Here is a 20,178-nt window from a genome sequence, read left to right on the forward strand (position 1 = left end):
CTGTTTTATTCTGGTCTGTTGTGACATTGTTTGTGACATTTATTTAGCTTTTATTCTATGATTTGGTCACTACTTTGCTGCTAAATATATATCAAATTGAATACAAAAACTATGGGGGTTAAATCAAATTTTTAGATCATCTGCACTTTTTTCTATTTTTGGTAACACATTAAATTATTTAGGTTCACAAACATAGAGAAGTAAAAGGCACAATATGAATAATATCCATATAGAATAAAGAAGCTTTATTATTACAGATCTAAGGTCCATTTGCCACAATAAACAAAATAAAAGACTTAAGAAAAAAAAAAAAACAAGTATACAAACAATGACATAAAAGTAGAAAAAAACAATAAAATAAAATGACCAAGTATCATAAACTAAAAAAAAAGACTGCAGAAAAACTACTGCAGACTAAAAAACTTCAAAGTTTAAAAAAGGCGACCACACTAAAACCTCCAAATAGGGGACTGGTATCTAAAAGTGCTGTACCTTACATTGGTGAAATAATTTTATTTGAAGCAAAGACGATAAATGAAACCATAGATAAAATGTCTTGGAAAGTCTTAATTTTTGCACAAACAAACAAACTGCTTGTGCGGTTTTAATCAAATCTTTAGAATAATAATATAAAATGTAATGGACGATAATAATATAATATAAAAAATGTAATATACGATAATAATATAATATAAAATGTAATATAGACGATAATAAAATGATATAAAATGTAATGTAGACACGGATACGGAAGCCGAAAACATCTCTTCAGAGTAAATTCTCATGTTTTACTCAATGTTTACAATCCTAAAACAATATAAACGGATAAAAAATATACAATTAACGGGAGTCAAATAACTTAACTGTTGCAACGTTGGCCACATAGCGGAAGTATGGAAGCAATTCTGTGGCATAATTAAAAATAATTTCAAAACCAGAAATGCTTTTTCATTTTCAAAATGAAGCTGCATTTATTGACTCAAAATTAAAATGAAAAAGCAATCCACCAAAATGCTTTTTCCTTCTCTTCTTCAACACCGCTAATTCTGTGTCATAATTAAAATGAAAATGCACAAATTTCATTTTCATTTTAACATCCACCCTGCGAAAACTGTCGCATATCTCAATTCGAAAAAGCATTTCCAGAGGGGAGGCGGGGCGATGACGTCAGAGCTAGTATAAAAATAAAATGTCAAATACCATTTTCATTATCATTTTAAGTAATTGACAGAATAATCAATGTTGAAGAAGAGAAGGAAAAAGCATTTTGGTGGATTGCTTTTTCATTTTAATTTTGAACAAATGCAGCTTCAGATTGAAAATGAAAAAGCATTTCTGGTTTTGACTTTTGTTTTCAATTATGCTATAGAATCGCTTCCATATTATTATGGCTTTTTTGACCATTTTCCCTGGCAAATGTGAACATTTCGTCATTTGCACATAATGTGGAGGTGTCAATGTTTGATATATATATAAGACTTTTGTCAATAAAGTTTACTTTAGGAAAAAAAGGCCAATTCCCTCACTATTGCTTCCTGATATGGGTGCCGCCATGTTGAAACCAGTCGACAGTGATTGGTCCAAGTCGCTCTGAGTCATCGTATCTATGGCAACTACTGTCGGCAAACAGGAGTGAGCTTAGTGTGAGTTCCCACCTCTTGAATAATGAGTCTCCTTTAACCAAATGCCATTGAATATGAAATTGTGGCAAATTGGATTTGCGATAATAAATTTGCCTAATAGAAACACGCCAAAAAACTTGCAATTATCGAGAAAAAGATTTTGCACTTGGAGGAGGAGTTGTATCGAAATTGACATATTTCGCAAAACTGCAATGGAAACACTTTTTATTAATTTTATTTAAAAGAGTCATGTGACCAACAGTTCCTTTCTAAACTAGCTGGGGCCGCAGAGTTGCTGGAGACCCGTCCCGGCTACTGTTGATACAGCCAGGACAGGTTGGCAGCCCTCACTCGCACGTCTGCGGGCAGCTGGCTGGCCGCAGACAGAGCGCCGCAGACGTGATGGAAAGGCAGCTAGCTTGGGATCCTAAATCTTATATTTTTTTTCTTATTTTTATCAAGACAATTATAAAAAGATCCTGTAATATAATTCTTGTTTTAATTTTCCCCCTTCTGAAGCAATGTAGGGTCACAGAGACACGGAAATAGCAGCAGAAAGATGTTTTTGCAGCGGGAGACTGAATGATCTCATGAACTTAGACATGGAGACCTGATTACCGAACTTTTTTAAATAAATAAATCAGATCTCTAAACCCCCTCTGTGTTTTCCATGCATGAGATGTATGCAGACAGAAATTTGAACGCATCTGCTGTAAATACAAGGATTGTTTACATCTGTGTTTTTGAATGACTTATCGCGCGAGTTGGTTTGTGTTTATCCGCATAATTATGATTTCATGGAAACAACGAAAATGTATATTTTAGATATTTCAAGATTTTCTATAAAGTTTTGCGCTGCCATCAACGCGGCTCGGGAGAATTGTACTAGCTGTTGAGAGTGAACTATTCGAATCTGCAAGCGGTAATTTTACTTTTGTTAACATTTATTCTTATTTTTATTGTTTTTCACTCCTGTTTCATCATGCTGAGATCAAGAGACACGGGAAAATATTTTTTTGTTTAAAAAAACGATGATGTGGCCCTGCCACAAAGCTAAACTACATTTAAAATTTCCTTTCATTGACAGATTCATCAACCAATGACAGCGCTTTTTATAGGATTTGTTTTGATTTTTTTTTCCTCCAATAGGAGTGGAGGATATCCGGAATTGCCGATGACGTAGGAGTGTCAGGGCGTTTTGTTTGTGAGATCCGGCAACAGATGGCGGTGACAGGACGGAATACTTGAAGCATAAATCTGGCTGGATGGAGGTCCAGATTGAGGAAACAGTCACTACAGTCGGTTATCTATTTTTTATTACGTAGAACGTCAAACCAGCCAATCGCCACAAATAAAATTTGCTTTATATTTAGCGTGTTTTATAACCATTCTTTTTTTTTTAACTTGGGTGTTTCTTGAAGGCCGCAAAATCCCCGGGCTCGATTTGAGGACACGGGGAACCAAGTGCGGTGGGAATGTTGGAAAAGTCGCATTAAATGGTCGTTGGGACATTTTATGCTCTCAGGTGTTATCTTTGATAGTTTTGTAGCATTCTGGTTTGTTTGTAAAAGTTTAATAGTTTTAAAGCAAATAAAAGTGGAACTAGTTAGCTAGTGGATATGCTAGTCTGCTAGCGTAACTGACGGATTTTGAATGAATGGAAGGGCGAGTTACTATTCTCGTATCACAAGACTGCGCTGGTTTTCTTCTCCCATAATAACCCGGTCTCTGAAACCGTGTTTGACTGCTGCACTTTTTTTAAACCCACAAATGGACAGGAATACGGCTCCTGGGAGTTGGGCTGCGGCAGTTTAGCACGCAAAGATAGCGCTGTGCCTGCTGTACTGGCCGGCGAACGGTAATGGTTACAACAAGGCGGGAGGACGCTAACTTTAGCTAGCTACAAACACTCATGCACTACTGAGACTTGGCTGCGATAGAGCGAAGCTAACGCCCGCTTTGGAATGGGGAACACGTTGTCATGCTGCGTCTCTCCGGAGTCGAGCCCCAAACAAACCTCCAGACAGCCCGCAGAGCGGCTGGAGGAGATCCACACCAGCGCCGAAGTCAGCGATGACGTCACCGTGCCCTACCTGCAGCACATCAGCGACAGAGAAGTTCCTGAAGGTACACAGTTCAACTCTTCAGAAAACTGGTCCATTTTTTATTTTTAATTACCTTATAGGGCGATGTCAGCCAGCCTGTTTACATGTACAAAAAAAAAAAAAAAACATCCGTCCGATTCTTCAAACCATCCGAGTATTGGAGGGATCATGTAAACTCTCTAATCCGATCTCCTTTATCAGATTATGTCATTTATCTGATTTTGAGAAATCGGATTAGCGCTTTAACAATTTATTCCTCTTTTTTTAAATTGTGGAAAATGCAAAGAAAAGAGATAAAAAATGGCAGCAACAGTCTGAGTGCAAAACAAAAGATCAAGGACAGATGGAGGAGAAAAGCCTGCTATCTTTCTTCTCTTCTTCCTGGAGGATAAACGTTGGAAATGTGTGACCTGATTTGCAAATCCTTAATCTTGGGAGGACAGTCCTATTCCTATTCAGTTACAAAAGCACATCATATTATTTGGATTAGTTTCTGGTGATAATCTATTTGATTTGACATTCAATACTTTATTAAGATCTGGGAAACTTTTCATTCATAAGAGCAGATTTTCAAAAACCAAACCATTATTCATTACATTTCATAAAGAGATCAGTTTATATTTTAAATCTCTGAAATTGATAAAAAAAAACAAAAATGCAATAACATTGTCTATTTTTCTTGAAGATCACATGTTGTATGACAATCCCTAGTATTGTAAACTACAATTTTAATGTTATGTTTTAATTTTTAATTTATGTACTTTTTTATTATTATTTTTTTTATTTGTATTTTATTCTTTTTTATTTCTTTCTGTTGTAGCTATGTGTATATGTTTGTTTGAAGTTCAATAAAAATAAAAAATCGTGGGAGGACAGAATTGAGATCAGCAGGGACGACGTTTTTAACAAAAAGCGATCAGACGGATAAAAAACATTTAAAAGGCATTTGTTTTAAGTTCCAAGAACTAAAAGAAATCTAATACCAGACTAAAACAACAATGTTTTGTCAGATTTTTGAAGTGATTTGATTATTGACGTTATGGGATTTACTAGTGATGTCACAATCTGATTACATAATCCTAAATCAGGCCTGATCACGTAGTTTCAGTCTCGATTGAAATTATATGTCTCATCCCGATCATGGATTGGATATTAATCATTTTTTCACCATTATGGTCAGTACTATGTATTTCTAGCTAATTATTAAAGATTAATACTTTCTTAATAGTCTACATATCATGAACGGATTGCAACATTTCGTCAAGCGCAGCAGAATACAGCATAGTTTGAGCACAAAAACAGTTACCAAGATATTCATAATATAGGAATAGAGGAGAACCTGAATCTGTTTGTTTTGCATGTATTCGTTTTTTAACGTGTTACAAAAGTATTGGATCAGGACCCTGTAAATTGAATCAGGGGCAAAGAATCGGATCTGGAAATTCCTACGGATTACTCCCAGTTTTTGGATTTTTATTTTCATATCGACTCGCTTATTTTAAAGGGGTGACAGAAACATGCACACGCATTTGTGCTGTAAACGTTTACCAAGCACATGATTAAAGTACGTTTCAGTGTCTTCGAGCATGTGATAAAAGCACTTCTGTGAGAACAAAAGTTCTTCTAACAAAAGTTGCAGAAAGGAAACTGCAAGTTCCAACCAGTGAAGAAAAATGGAACATGTGAAGTGGTTGATGCTACTGCTTTAGTTAATCTGTGGGAGGATTGAGCAACAGTTGTGTGAGTCGTGTTATCTGAGGCATCTGGGATCAGGGGCTGCTCCTTGCTCCCTTCAGATTCTTTTCATTGTTGAATGACATTTCGCTCTGACCAGGGGAAACGCGCACATTCTTTGGCGTCTTTAAGGGGACGTTTCTTGAAGCACATCAATGATCTCGTTTGTTTGCTCTCGACTCTTTGGCCTCGGGAAAATCTTAAGCTGACTCTTGCATTTGTTCCAGATTGCATGGCAGTAATATAATTACCCTTTTCTCCCAGTGTTTAACTGTTTGTTTGTGACTTTTCAGTTGAAGAACTTGGTGTGTTTGGTTTCGGCTGCCGGTTGAGTAAAGTAAATCCAAAAGCTGCTAGTGGATAAAGTGACATTTTGTACACACCCAATTTGTTTGATTTGGGATTGGAGGAAGGAGGAGATTATTCTGGGCTGTCTGGCATCCTCCTAAGTAGGCCTGCACAATATACCGCAAATTTATCGTTATCGCGACATTAAGCTGTGCAATATGCATACAGCAAAAGACGGCGAAAATCGCAATAAATGGTTACCTTAAATCTGCTATAACAATCTCATGGCAGCTTGAAATATTGAACAAATGAAATAAATCCCTTTATGCATTTAACCAATCGGAAGGACCCGTTTACGTTGTTGATCAATCAGATGAACCCTTTTATGTTTGATGTTTGCCTCCTATGTCGACAAGGGTCATTTGGAGTATCATTTTTAAACTGTTGCAGTGAAATGGAAATGATGTTTTTGGTTGTTTTGCTGTTTGTTTATATACCGCGAATTATATCGTTATCGCAATATTAATCACCAATATCGCATATCGCGAGTTTTCCTCATATCGTGCAGCCCTACTCCTAAGTGACTTCATTAATGTATTAAAGACCAAAATATACAATTATGTGTAAAGCTATAGTACATACACACCAGGCATTTTACGCAGGTTGTTGATCGCACATTTAGTGTTCACGCTGGATAGGAAGGAGGGGCTTCTTCTTCTTCTTCTTCTACTGTTTACTAGCACATGTCCACCACCTACAGTTGGAAGAGGCTTGGTGCGAAATGTTGAAGATGTGCAAAACTGGTGAAGGCTTTTTCTTTCACAGTTCTATTCTGATTCTGATGTCATATAAATCCGTCCACACACAAACTGGGATTTTCTCCTCCATGATCAATTTTCAAACTGTTGGCACTTCAATGAATTCAAATATTTTCTTTACTTACGATGTGCGTTCAATGGCCGCGCGTTTTCTGCCTAGAGCTTGAAAACGGTGGCGCAGTGGTTGGCAAAAAGGCCTTCAGGGGACCTGAAACAGAGTCAGTGGGGGGCCTTTCTGTGTGGAGTCTGCATGTTCTCCCCGTGCATGCGTGGGGACTATGGCTTCCTCCCATCGTACAAAAACACACTTCATAGGTCATTTGGTTACTCTAAATAGTCCCTCGGTGTGAATGGGTGTGTGATTTGTGGCCCTGCGACAGACTGGCAACCTGTTCCGGATGTTTCCCGCCTTCGCCCACGAGTGGCCGGGATAGGCTCCGGCAGCCCTGTGACCCCGAAAGGGACGAAACAGGTTTAGAAGACGATCGGATGAGCCTGAAAACGGTCGAAAAACTTGCGTAGGGGCGTATGAACACAAGAGTTTTGAACGCGGAAGCCCAAAATGTGCGTTTACATCGATTTTTCATCAGAAGTGGCCGCCTGATGGCATATTGCTGAGGGTGGTGTGAACGTAGCTCTAAACTCACCTATGCAGCATCAGTATTTGTGTTGTCATTGCGCTCCATCGATCCCTGGTCATCATTCCATTTGTGTTACTGAGGATGGTCTGGTGAGGCTCAAAACGTATCCCACTATCCTCCTGTCATTCCTCATCTTGTGTGGATGGCGAACTCTTCCATCAGTCAGTAATCTACACCTTGGAGGGGTTTAGAAACAGAAGTGACTCATTGTTGTTGTTTATGTAGTCAATAAACTGTTGGCTCAAGGATATAGACACTGATTACTGTCTGGAGTTTACCTTTTGTGCCACTGGGATCAAACTTGTGTAACGTTTCCAGGAAAGGAACATTTTCAATCACAAGAATAAAACTAAAGTAAAGTTTAAACGTTGATCCGTTTCCTGTCAGTCAGTCCAAAACTGCATCTTCAGTTTTCATCCAACAGGGTTCAAAAGCTAAAAGCAAATGTTTTTTTTTTCTTTATTTTCTGCAGGAAGCGAGGATTCTGAAATGAACACGTGTGTGTTAAATAGAAGGCTCTCAGTCATCCAAATGTTTTTAATGACTGAAAATCTCTTGGTTTATTTTCAGAGTTGGCCATGGAGTGTAACCCATCAGATCACGCCCAAGCAAGCACCCTCTTCCTCAGCAAGTCCCAGACAGACGGTGAGTGATCTGTGAGGGAACATTCAGCTGATGCATGATGGGAAAGTTTGATTACTTGATGATCTGTTGTAGTCCACCACGGAAATCCTCATTTGCTTCACTAGTTTAGTCCAAATAAAATAGCAAAGTGCTACAGCATAATAACTCTTTAACCTAATTGGAAGAAAAAAACTCCAAACTGTTAAAAAACAGGTTATGTTCAAAGCTTAAGTTGAAACAGGAAATGGCTGTTCAATCTTAAATCAAACAAACAAAGCTCAAACCTTTATTCATCTTTTTGTCACCAAAACAGCTAGGAGAGCTGTGATGTGGTTTCTCTGTTTTGAAGATCGTGTATTTCTATAACTTTCAAAGTAACCACATCCTTGGGCAAAGAAAAGCATCAGCCATCGCCTCCTTTCAGCAGTCATGCCAGTACGCTTTCATCTCCCTCAGTGTCTGTGGAGTTTGAGCTGCCAGAGGTGCTGATAAAGTTTTGATTTAAAAAAACAAAAAAGAACAAACGGCCAAATTTACCTGTCCACGTCAGAAAGCTCATCTGATGACCTCTTCTTAGTGGATTGGATGACTTGTTTTGGTGGTTTTCATGCAGAAAATATTGGCTATTTCAATTTGCTTTCTGAAGGAGTTCATATTAAAAAGCAGTTCATAAAATAGCCACTAGGTGGCTCACTACACAAACACTCAGTCCACTCTGCTTACAAGAATTTATCTGACTTCTGTGACCTAATGTTAAAGACTGATTTATTTTAGTTGGATGATTCTTTCATGAACCTTATTTTAGTTTGTGATTGAACCTTTCTGATAAGCGCTTGATCTTATTGAATACGCTTTTACCAAAGAGTGTTCACACAAGTCTGCTGCTAACCGATGCAAGCGGTGCAAATGTCGCAAATCTCAGGCTCCAGGCTATTTTGTTTCACAGCTCTGTTCTGATATCTGAAAGACTTGGTGTCATAGAATTCCGGCTTCATTTCTCCTCCACGATCCATTATTAATGAGTTGGTGTTTCCGTATTTTAAAGGGTGCTACCGGTTTGTCCCCACCAAATCCCTGATTGGTCAAAGTTCAAATGGTGTCACTTTCAGCACGTGTTCCAATGCCGCATGTTTTGTACGTAGAGCCCAAAAACCTGCGTAAAAACCTGGGTAGCTCCATGTGAAGGTGAGAGGAAGCCTGAAACCTGCGTTTAGACGCATTTTTAGTGCTTTTCATTGGAAGCGGTCAGTCGAAAGAGTGTTTCTGGGCCCAGCGTGAACATAGCATCTGAGCTGTTAAAAACTGACAGAAAATCCATTTTTCAATGATTATGTGTTTCTTAAAATTGTGGTGTCATTTATAGTGGAAGTCACTGATTTTCTAATGATAGAAGATTTACAGTGAAAGTTCACCAAAGAAACGAAAATGGCTCTTGCTGAAAAAGTTTCTAATGTTGTCAAAGAAACAGTTAGTTTTTTAATTTTTTCAAATTCTCTCCTTTTGCAGTGCGGGACAGGAGGAAAAGCAACCACATAAACCACGTCAGTCACGTGAGTGTGCAGCTCAGCGTTCAGTCGGTGAACCACGTCTCTTTACCGTGTCGTGCAACCGGGTGAAGCAGCTCTACTGCTTCAGGTTTCTTCCTGATATTACAACCCTTTAACTCAGTTCTAGAAGTTTGGCAAACACTTTGAAACCACCATCGTCTGCTCCGACCTCCATGCCAAACGGGTGGAAAAACGTGTGGCTTTAAGAAAGATTGAAACAAAATCAGCCTAGAATCGTCTTATTTTGTATCTGCTGCAGTGCATTGCATTATGTTCTGCACAAGAGGTTGTCCAAATGGACCTGCTTGTGCTTTTAACCCTTGTGCTATGCAATGGGGTCCAGATGACCCGATCCTTACATCATTGACGTGTTCTCCCTACCATGACAAAGGTGGATAAAGGTGGAAAGAATTCATGTAATCCATGGACACCAGTGAAGATCACAAATCATTGAAGAAAAAAGGTTCAGCGCACTGTCTAGTGGGTCTAGATGACCCAACTCCCAATGTTAAAGTGCACAAGGGTAAGGCTGCTCGATGGTGCTCCATCTGATGGAGGTAGGCCAGATTTAGAAGAAATGCAGACAAACACAACAGTTTTCAGTTTGAATTGCAAACCTGCAGAACTCCTCAATGGAGTCACAATTTTCCCCAATAATTCAATAGAACTTTTTCATTAGACATGTATAAAAAGTTCAATAGGAAAGTATAGAATCAAAACAGCAAACTGTGCTTTCTGCTATATTGTAAAAACAGTCCCGGTGGTCTTTTAATTATAACAATGACGTTTTAGCTAAAAAAGAAAATCTGTGTCGCTTTCTAGGACTTAGTTTCTGCAGCGCAGCAGTAGTTCATTAGAAATTCACCTTTGAGTTGTGGGCGGGAATGTTGACGCGGAGCAATCTCACTCCCCCCTTCAAGTTGCCGAGAGCTCTCTGTTTACATGCTCTCCCGCTAGTTTTCAACCCCTCACAGCCCCAACCGAACATTAGCCGTTCAACAGAAATGGTGATCCGTCCAGCCGTACAGTTCTGATCCAGATTCCAGCGCAGAGCAGGAAAAGGAATCGTGGATGCTCTAGAATGGAGCTCGTCACCCGGACAACGTATTTTCTACGTCTGCTCCCGATTCACAACTATTTTATTAAAGAAATACAGTGATCCCTCGCTATAACACGGTTTACTTTTCACGGTTTCGCTACTTCACGGATTTGCATCGTGCATTGTGTTCTGCGTTCTGATTGGCTAAAAAGTCACTCCGCTTCTTCTCTACCTGTGTGTCAATAACGTTACAGTTTAATATGTACACGTACGTAAATCAGCTTGCCAAATTTACAACACGTACATGCGAATTATCTTGCAATTTCGAGATTCTGTAAAACCCATAGAAAAAAGAGCGACAACAACTGCCTATCACCATGTTCTTCCCCAGAACAACAAACACAGCTGCACCGCGGGCTTCAAAAGAAGAAAACACTGCAGAGCGGAGTCAGGATGCAGCGGCTCAGTCTGAAGAGCAGTGAAATACACCTGAGTCACTATTTGTCCCACTGTACTTTGTATTTTTTTCATAATCATTTTAAATTTTCTCCCGTTAAATCCAATTACTCGGGTCGCGGTGGGCGGGGCTAATCTCCGCGATTTGAAGTCTTCTGTTCACATCGATGATTCAAATTATTATTTGACAGTACAGTACAGACGTTATTTGTTGAAAAAAACGTTTCTAAAGTACTTTTATTTGTGAAACAAATGCTTGAGCCTGTAAATGGTTTGTTCTTTATAGAATTTAATTGTAAAAAAAAAACAGAGAGGTTTCTACTTCGCAGATTTTGCCTATCACAGGTTCTTTTTGGAGCGTAACCCCCTGCGAAAAACCAGGGTTTACTGTACTCCGAAATGCAATTTTAAGCTTAATTTTTTTTATTTATGAACTTTTTATCAGAATGGATCTTTAAGGAAACTCCTCTGAAAATCTGTTTTACCCAGAGATCCAGAATGGAACAAAGATTGAGAACGACCGACTCCTGATACGTTTGTGTTCTTGTTTCTGCAACACTTACTTTGATCAAATATTGAAGTTTTTCAGTCCTTCCTTCTGTTGATACAGAAAACACAGATTTTCTTGACGTTTTCACAAACTGGCAGCATTCTTGTCAACATTTCGCCGTCATTTCATCTGGTTTCCCTCCGCTCAGGTGTCTCCCGGCCCCCTTTCAAAGAAGTTCAGCTCCTGCTCCACCATCTTCATCGACGACAGCACCGTCAGTCAGCCAAATCTGAAAAGCACCATCAAATGGTGAGCAGCCGACTGGCAGAAACACAACCACAGAGCTCCGATGTAGCATTAGCTAAAGCACACAAACGTCAGCTATTGGTTTAGTTTAGTAAAACTCATGATTTGTTTGTTTCCAGTGTCACTTTAGCAATATACTACCACATCAAAAAGAGGTGGGATTCAGTCTTATGTTTTACAGTTTTGTCTAGTTGTGTTGCAGTTGTGTTGCTTGACGGTCTGTTTGCTCTGCAGAGACTCCGACAGGTCAATGGACATCTTTGATGAGAAGTTGCACCCCTTATCAGTGAGTGTGCTGCTGGTTTTATCTGAATCCCTGCAGGATGAGTCACTAAAACGTTTAACCAAGATGATCAGAATCTGGAATCTGTCACAGATTTAGAGGTCATTGCTGAAAAACCTAAAGCTTTGCGGTGTCGTCTTTATCTTCCTGTTCAACTCATGTCAGTAAAAACAGCTGTTTGGAGGTTTGATGGTGTGTTTCTTCCATCCAGAGAGAGCCCGTGCCGGACAACTACGCCTACGTGGACCCGGAACACAAACTGATCTACCGCTTCGTCAGGACGCTGTTCAGCTCCGCACAGCTCACTGCAGAATGCGCCATCGTCACACTGGTAAGCAGAAATTCAGTTGTGTGTTTGGTTGTACTTCCACTGTTGTGTTCTGTGGTTTGAATGTTTGATTTGTCACAGTTATGCAAAATATTGTTCTTTTTTTTTGTAAATCTAGGACAACATAAGCAGTCGTGGAATAGGATGTTGTTGCATTTGATAGCCAGAAGAGGGCAGTAAAGTCCTGATAAGGGTCTGTTCTCATTGGAGACAAGCTGTTGTTTATTTTACTGATATTTGTTGATGATTTGCAGACATTCAAAGGTTTTACAGGGTTTAATTGTCATTTTATGACAATGTTGACTGATTTTTTTTTTGCCATTTTTATTTGCTTCTGATTCCACAAGTTCAATTTTTTGCTTGCAATAAGTTGAACTTTAAGTTTTACTTGCAATTACCTGCTTAACGGAAAGGGAATACCTTTAATACTGGATTTCCACATAAAGAAAGCATTAATAATTAACTTTAAAGAATCAAACAATTAGTTTTATATTACGTCCCTTTCTGTTAGAAGCCGTGTCTCCGCTTTCTTTGTTGTGTTTCTGGAGTTGGTCATTTGTAGTGGGACTGCTTTTTTATGTGATTTTGCTTTTTTTTTGTTGCATCTTCAATGTAAATGCGTCTGGCACCTCTCGGCCACCGTAGGAGTGAGAAAAGGTGGAGCTTGGTGAGACATTTGCTGGTTCTCGTCCTCACTCAGGTGTACCTGGAGCGTTTGCTGACCTACGCTGAGCTGGACATCTGCCCGGCCAGCTGGAAGCGCATCGTTCTGGGGGCCATCCTGTTAGCCTCCAAGGTGTGGGACGACCAGGCTGTGTGGAACGTCGACTACTGTCAGATCCTCAAAGACATGACCGTGGAGGACATGTGAGTTACGAGCAGAAAGGGTGGAAAGAATCCCAGGAATCTCCCATCACACTATGATTACCACATTTGCCAGAGTTTAGGACGCAGGAGCCATAAAATGCATTTTATAGAAGAAGAAACTATAAGTGGGCTAAGTCGCACTGATGTATTAGTTCCACTTCTGCACAAATCCGCCAAGCCCAGCACAAAGCTGCATTCACACCGAACCCGATCCACGCACCAAAGCGCCTCTCTTGACCCACGTCAAATTTGATGCTCAATATATATCCAAATGTGCTCATAAACTAGCCGCTTCATGTGGCAGAAGCTGCCGTCCGTCGCTCTGTAACCCACTTTGATGACTTGCCGTCCTGCTTTAGTTAGAGGAAAGAGAAAAAAAATCAAAACAAGAATAATAATGTCTCGATGCAAATAAGAAAAATATAACCTCTAGAACCGTGTTTTTCAACCAGTGTGCCGTGGGAAATTACCCTCATTAACTGATCTAAAACCATTTTCCATCTCCAGGATATCAGCTATTAGTAGTTAGGAGTAGTTAGGAGTATGAAAGATCATAAACGACTTTTTTCTTTGTGTTTATTTGATTCTATTAAAGATATTTTGATAAGAATGACGGTACCGCGATTTAACTTCAGCTGTAACTGTTTTCTGAAAAGTCCCGCCCCTAAAACTGTCTCCACCAATCATTCTAGGAGGCTTAATCACATGTCATCAGTCTGACCAATCAGAAATGGTTAAAGTCTTCACTTCCTTGTTCCGATTTAGCTGATAAAGTCTCTCAGTTCCAACATAAATACCAGCTAAAGCTCGTCTTTAGCGTTGTATCCGGTATCAGACCGTGGAACAAGTGAACAAAACCATGAAGCTCAGAGACGCGAAACTGTCTGCGTTCAGCGGCTGTTTGCACTACATCTCCCATGATGCATTGGGTTAAAGTGACACAATGAGTCGTCCTTGTTAAACGTCTTGAAACCACAACGAACACACATCAAACAGTTTTTAAATCTTCTAACTTAACTTTTATTACATCTTTTAGAAAAAACAGCTGCAACTTCCAGCTTCTTCTGCCACAATTATCACCAAAAAACATGTGAGATTGCAGAGGGGCTGTAGATCAATACAGACTGAGATTCTCCTATTTTTTTTTTGTTTGGATGCTGGTGTGCCGCATGATTTTTGTCAAGGTTAAAGTGTGCCGTGGCTCAAAAGAGGTTGAAAAACTCTGATCTAGAATACGTGTGTCAAATTCAAGGCCTAATGTGGCCCCCCCACGTCATTTTCTGTGGCCCGCGAGAGCATAAAAGTTTTTAATTTATAAAAATAAAAATTTGTGTGTATTTATTCATATCTAGGGGGATCAAACTTGAAATATCAGATCAGGCAACTTTACATAAACACTGTCCATACAGTCTAGCCTGAAAGAATCAATTTACTGGTAAAAGGGTTTATGCTAAAGTAACAAGCAAACATATGTTTTTCTATGCAACTGTAATTGTCACTTTAATAAGTTATGTTATATAAATAATTAGTTATTTAACATTAAGGAGTAGTTACATTTGTTGTTCATTACATTTAGTTGCATGTATAAGTTATATCTGGCCCTTTGATGACAACCACTATGCTGATGTGGCCCTCGGTGAAAATGAGTTTGACAGCCCTGCTCTAGAAGGAAAACGGATCAGATTTGTTTCTTCTCCTTCTCCTGCATTGCTGTCAGTAGCAAAAACCGATGCACACACCTGCAGTGACCTCTAGTGGTTGTTAGTGGAAAACTGGGAAACCATTTGTTAGTGTCAAAGTAACAAATATCTCAGCCTGTTTAGGTTTGGAGAAAAAAAACAAAACAAATAAATTGCTCCTGAGTATCCCTTGTGCTATCTTGTGGGGTCCAGATGACCCCACTAGTGGGGTCATCTGGACCCCACAAGATAGCACAAGGGTTCAAAGTCTTTGTTCAAACCATGAAAAAATGGGAATTATACTTTGGAAAACACAGTACTTTGAGTAAAACAGCTCAGATTGGTTTGATATAAAATCTGAGTAATGAACTACAGCTTAAAGTGACCCTGAAGTGTTTTTCTTTGTTGTTAATTCATTCAAAGGGGAGTTTTTGACATGATCCGATCCAAACAAATGCGACAGAGTGGTGGCTCTGCCTCGGCCTCAATAAGATGCACTTAAAGCAGACAGAAATAGAGGCGGAATAGGTGGAAGCCCCAGCATCTCCACTCTCTGGCTATAAGAGTGCAGAGCCTGGACTCTGCTTTATTTCCTTCAATTTGCTTTCCTCCTGATTGTGTGTGTAAAAAAAATAAAAAGGGGGCTGAGGGCTCCGCTCTTGTTTTTTTGGTGATTTCAAATGATGCTCCTGCTCATGTGCTGCAGTCTGAGTGCTCCTCTTCCTCCGAGGACACACACACACACACACACACGTCCGACTGACCCGCGCTCCGTCTGCTCTGTTTTCATTGCTGCCATTGAAGTGTCTTTGTGAGTCGGCTCGGGTCTGGGCTTAGAGATGGGAAGAGTATCAGAGAGGGAAACTGAGAGAAATGGAGGGGAGGGTCTCAAGTGCTCTCACTGCCTCTACATAATGGCCCCGGCTCTCGCCTGCTCCATTAGTTGCCCGGGGAGACCAGACATCACACACACACACACACACATACACACTCTCCATCACTCTCACCGCCTTTGCTGACCAACAAAGCACCTTGGATGCGGTCTCCTTGGCAACCACCTCCCTTAGATTCTTTTTTTCTTCTTCTTCTTCTTTCCATGACTGAAGATGAGTTGGGAGTGAAGTGGAGATGCATCTCTGATTACCTGCAAACTTTGCAAAAAACATTTCCCCAGAATAATAAAAGCCCTTTCCTCCAACAGCACGCGCTAAATGTCTTTTATGGTCAAAGTCTTTCATATTTGTTTTTCTATTCAGTCAACCATAAAAACCGTTTATTGGAATTTGTTCCTCACAAAAACCTCTTTTTTTTCCTGCAAGTTAATGGCTTTGGTTTAGATGATCTTTTACCGTAACTTCAGTGGAGTTACGACACTTTCAGTGCATCTTTGTGTCTGTAACCCTTGTGCTATCCTAGGCACTTTAACATTGGGAGTTGGGTCATCTAGACCCACTAGACAGTGCTCTGAACCTTTTTTCTTCAATGTTTTGTGATCTTCACTGGTTTCCATGGATTACATGAAATCTTTCCACCTTCATCATGGTAGGAAGAACACGTCAATGTAAGGGTGGGGTCATTTTGACCCCTCAAGATAGTTAGCACAAGGGTTACAGCCCCTGTCTGATCATCTTTTAAACTGTTTTAAAGCGTTCTCAGTGGTCTTTTTTTTAGTGTTTTTAGCCTAAATCAAAACACTTGTGTCCTTTTCTTTCACCAACCCCCTCTTCCCATCACCCAAAACTGAGAGCTCTCTGTTTACACGCTCTCCTGTCAGCCTATAGGCCCGCCTAACCTCAACCTAACATTAGCGGTGCAACAAAAATGGCGAGCGATATTGGAGCTCTCCAGCCGTACAGCTTTAATCCAGATTCCAGCTCAGACGAGGAAAAAAAAAAGACGCTCGTGGATCCCTTTTCTCTGAAAGTGGACGCATCGGAATGGAGCGGAGCAGGGAGCCTGTGGCCCCCCCAATCTATTTCCTATGTCACAAATGCAGTTTTTTTGTCTGCTTCTGATGAAAATGAACTGAGAAGTAATCAGAAATGCAATTATCTATGTCCTGCATCAAGAGAAAAATGCCACAAGAAGCCAGAAGGAATATTTATTCCAGATTTACTGTTCTTTTTTTTAGGAATGAGATGGAGCGCCAGTTCCTGGAACTCCTCCAGTTTAACATAAATGTCCCAGCCAGTGTTTATGCCAAGTACTACTTTGACCTGCGACAGCTGGCTGAAGACAACAACCTGAACTTCCCCTTGGAGCCCCTCAACAACCAGCGAGCCCAAAAACTAGAGGTGAGCTGCTTTTCTAAGGGGTTTCCATCATATTTCTATCCACGCAGACATGGATCAGGAGATAAAATACCGTTTTTGGAGCTTTACTTTCTTTTTTTTTTTTTTCTTTTTTTTTCTTAACTTGTCCTGTCCAACAGCTAGGCAAACAGATGAGAGCTGAGGGCCTCTTGTGTTGGACATATTTTATTTTAACAAGAGGGGTTATTCATCTTCAGACAAACCAAAGGTATGTCTGAATAAACCCCTTTTGTAATTGAGGCCAAACTTTATTAATTTCAATCATGTTTGAAAATCTTTGGTGTTGGACCGGACGGAAAAGGAAAGGAGGGAAGAAGAGAGAGGGACGTTAGAGAGAGGGGGGTAGGAGGGTGATAATAGGAGGGGAAGGGGGGTAAGACCATGAAGCAGCATAGAGCAGACAGGTTTACTGGTTGTTTATCGTTACGGTACGGTTCAAATGTAGTACAAAAAGGGCGGGGCCTGTTCACACACACTCAAATATTATCAACACACCTGCTAGCCGCAAAAATTTCCACATGTCAACATGCACACAAAACAGATAGTGTTCACACACGCATACTTATGCCTTTAAACCAACTAGTGTGAAATCTTTCATTCATTCAATCATGCAAACTATTAGTGCAAAGGTGAGCTAACACCTGTGCTCAGGTGAGTGTTTATGTTCTTCTAAAATGGATGGTGGAATGTGAAAAGAAGGAGGAGGAGCGCCCAGCCACCCCCACACCCAGACCCCCGCCGCAGCAGCAGCGTCAGCCGGAATCCCCCCAACGCCACACGGGAACAGGCAGGGAACAACCGCCCCCCGGGCGACCAAGACCGCCACCCAGGCCAGGGCCAGCAGGACCGCCGCGAGGCCCCCAGAGCCAGAGAGCAGGGAAGCACGGGGGGAAAGAGAGCGCCGCCCCAGCCCAGCCAGGAAAGCAGCCCCCCGCCGCGCCGGAAGAGCCCAACGCAGGGCCCCACCGGAGCTTTACTTTCTAACACGAATGGGGTTTCTGTGCTGGATGAAGGGGAATGATTTGATAAAACATCCAAAAACTCTTGAGATTTGTGGGAAAAGCTGGTTAAATAGATCCATTATCACGACAAAGTTGCATCCTGTTGACCTGAGAGATGAAGCTGTGGGAGGAGGAGGAGGAGGATTGGCGTGGTCACATGACTCACTGGGATGTGTGTTTGACCTCTTTTTCGCCTCTGCAGTATTAACAGGATGTGGCCTGATTCAACAAAATCTGAAAACAGTTGTCGTGGACGTTACGTGTTTGTCATCTAAATCATGAAGTCTTCGTTTATTTGGGCTTGTTTGTGTGTTTTTGTTTTTCTCCAGGCCATTTCTAGACTCTGTGAGGACAAATACAAAGACCTGAGCCGAGCAGCCATGAGGCGATCCCTGAGCGCCGACAACCTGATCGGCATCCGGCGCTCCAACGCCGTGCTGTCCTAGAGCTCAGGACGCCGCCCGGGTTAAACCGACCCGCACTGTGATTCCCCTTCAGCTGCAGGCGTGAATCCTAAACTTGAAAGCGCGGTGGATAACATGTTACCATTTTAATTCTCATCTTTACCAATGGTCTATTTATTGTTTTGATTGTTGCTTTGAGGAAGTGCTAAGACACTGAAGGACTTGTGATGAAACGTCACACATGAGGGTTTGTTTTGCATCAAAGACGCTTCTCACTTCTGTTACTGAAATCAATGAAAACCGGCGAAGCGGCGCCGCTAATCTGGTTCCGGATCACTTCTTAATCTGAGGCTAAACCTTTACCAACACCAACCAAAAGGTCAGGGGTCAGAGCAAAAGACGCTCGGATCGCTTCTCATCCATGTTGGCCATTTTTAAAGGCGTGACGACTCGTTTCTCTAAAGCGGCGTGGATGAAACCTTGGATTAGTTCATCTGTGTCCTTGAGATGTTTTTAACGGGTCACAGAATAACAGGGATCCTCTTCACGCTTTTAAAACTAAATGTTTATTGCCGCTTTTCTTTTCAAAAACTCTTAAGACACAATAGTTTTGATGAAAGCTTCAGGTGTTCCAGGAGTTCAGTACAACACTCCCCCCCCCCCCCCCCCCTTTTTTTCTTCCAATATTTTTCCTCACAAATCCATATTTACTCTCTCATTGAAAATTGAAATGACTGAAGGTTGTAAATCGGACACGTTTCCTGTCGCTGCAAATGCTACCGGTTGTTGACCAGCAACGCTCTGCAGGAGCCGATTCAAGTACAAAAAGACAAAAAGATAAGAAACACCCCCCCCCCCCAGTAATCTGCTGTCCGTCAGAAAAGGGATGGGGTTCACTTTGAGTTTTGGCGGTTGCGTCCGTCACAGAGAAATGAATGGAAGAAACACGCCATTTATATGTTTTATGTATGCAGCATCCAAGATCAGTTCCTAAAAAGTATTTGTCTATTTACATTTATTGTCTGACACAACAGGCCCCGCCTTTATTTTGAAACGCTTCGGTCGAGTGATTTGATTTTGAAAATGAATTGTGAACTAAAAATGAATGGAAACAAATCAGCGATGCCCGTTCCACAGATTGACGCCGTCATCCTGACTTGTCTCCGAGAGGCTGATGTCCCCCCCACCCGGGGGGGTTGGGGTGGGGGGCTGATGGAGGCCTGCCTCATGTTTGCTTACTATGTAGGCTCCTAGCTGTGAACTGTTTCTTCTTTTTAATGATAAAAGGATTTAGCAAATTGACTATTTTAAATAAACACTAATCATTTAACAAATGTTGGTTGTTGCAATTTTTAATTTTTATATTGTAACCCTTGTGCTATGCTAGGCACTTTAACATTGCCTAGATGCTATCTTAGATGACCCCACCCTTACATTGAGGTGTTCTCCCTACCATGACAAAGGTGGATAAAGGTGGAGATGATTTCATGTAATCCATGGACACCAGTGAAGATCACAAATCATTGAAGAAAAAAGGTTCAGAGCACTGTCTACTGGGTCTAGATGACCCAACTCCCAATGTTACAGTGCCTAGGATAGCACAAGGGTTACAGGTGCCGTTTTAGGGGAAACGG

At 40.8% G+C, this 20,178-nt stretch overlaps 1 protein-coding gene across 1 annotated transcript; it reads left to right on the forward strand.

The window, feature by feature from the left end:
• Positions 1-2,763: 2,763 nt before the first annotated feature.
• ccnyl1 (cyclin Y-like 1) lies at positions 2,764-19,878 on the forward strand. The gene is made up of 10 exons (XM_023950819.2): positions 2,764-3,749; positions 7,779-7,853; positions 9,339-9,382; positions 11,573-11,673; positions 11,790-11,825; positions 11,905-11,956; positions 12,165-12,284; positions 12,982-13,148; positions 16,959-17,121; positions 18,470-19,878. The coding sequence occupies exons 1-10, from the start codon at positions 3,587-3,589 to the stop codon at positions 18,584-18,586; spliced, it is 1,038 nt and encodes a 345-aa protein (XP_023806587.1). The 5' UTR covers positions 2,764-3,586; the 3' UTR covers positions 18,587-19,878.
• The last annotated feature ends 300 nt before the right edge of the window (positions 19,879-20,178 follow it).

This window comes from Oryzias latipes, chromosome 21 (assembly GCF_053564925.1).
Source record: "Oryzias latipes strain Hd-rR chromosome 21, Olatipes_Hd-rR_3.1".
NCBI classification, from domain to species: Eukaryota; Metazoa; Chordata; class Actinopteri; order Beloniformes; family Adrianichthyidae; genus Oryzias; species Oryzias latipes.

Bases quoted from the DNA above. Each gene is read 5' to 3' on its own strand.
- ccnyl1 (XM_023950819.2), top strand. From the start codon at position 3,587: ATGGGGAACACGTTGTCATGCTGCGTCTCTCCGGAGTCGAGCCCCAAA. The intron at 11,674-11,789 runs GTGAGCAGCCGA...GTTTGTTTCCAG, and splicing joins CTGAAAAGCACCATCAAATG to TGTCACTTTAGCAATATACT. The intron at 12,285-12,981 runs GTAAGCAGAAAT...GTCCTCACTCAG, and splicing joins AATGCGCCATCGTCACACTG to GTGTACCTGGAGCGTTTGCT.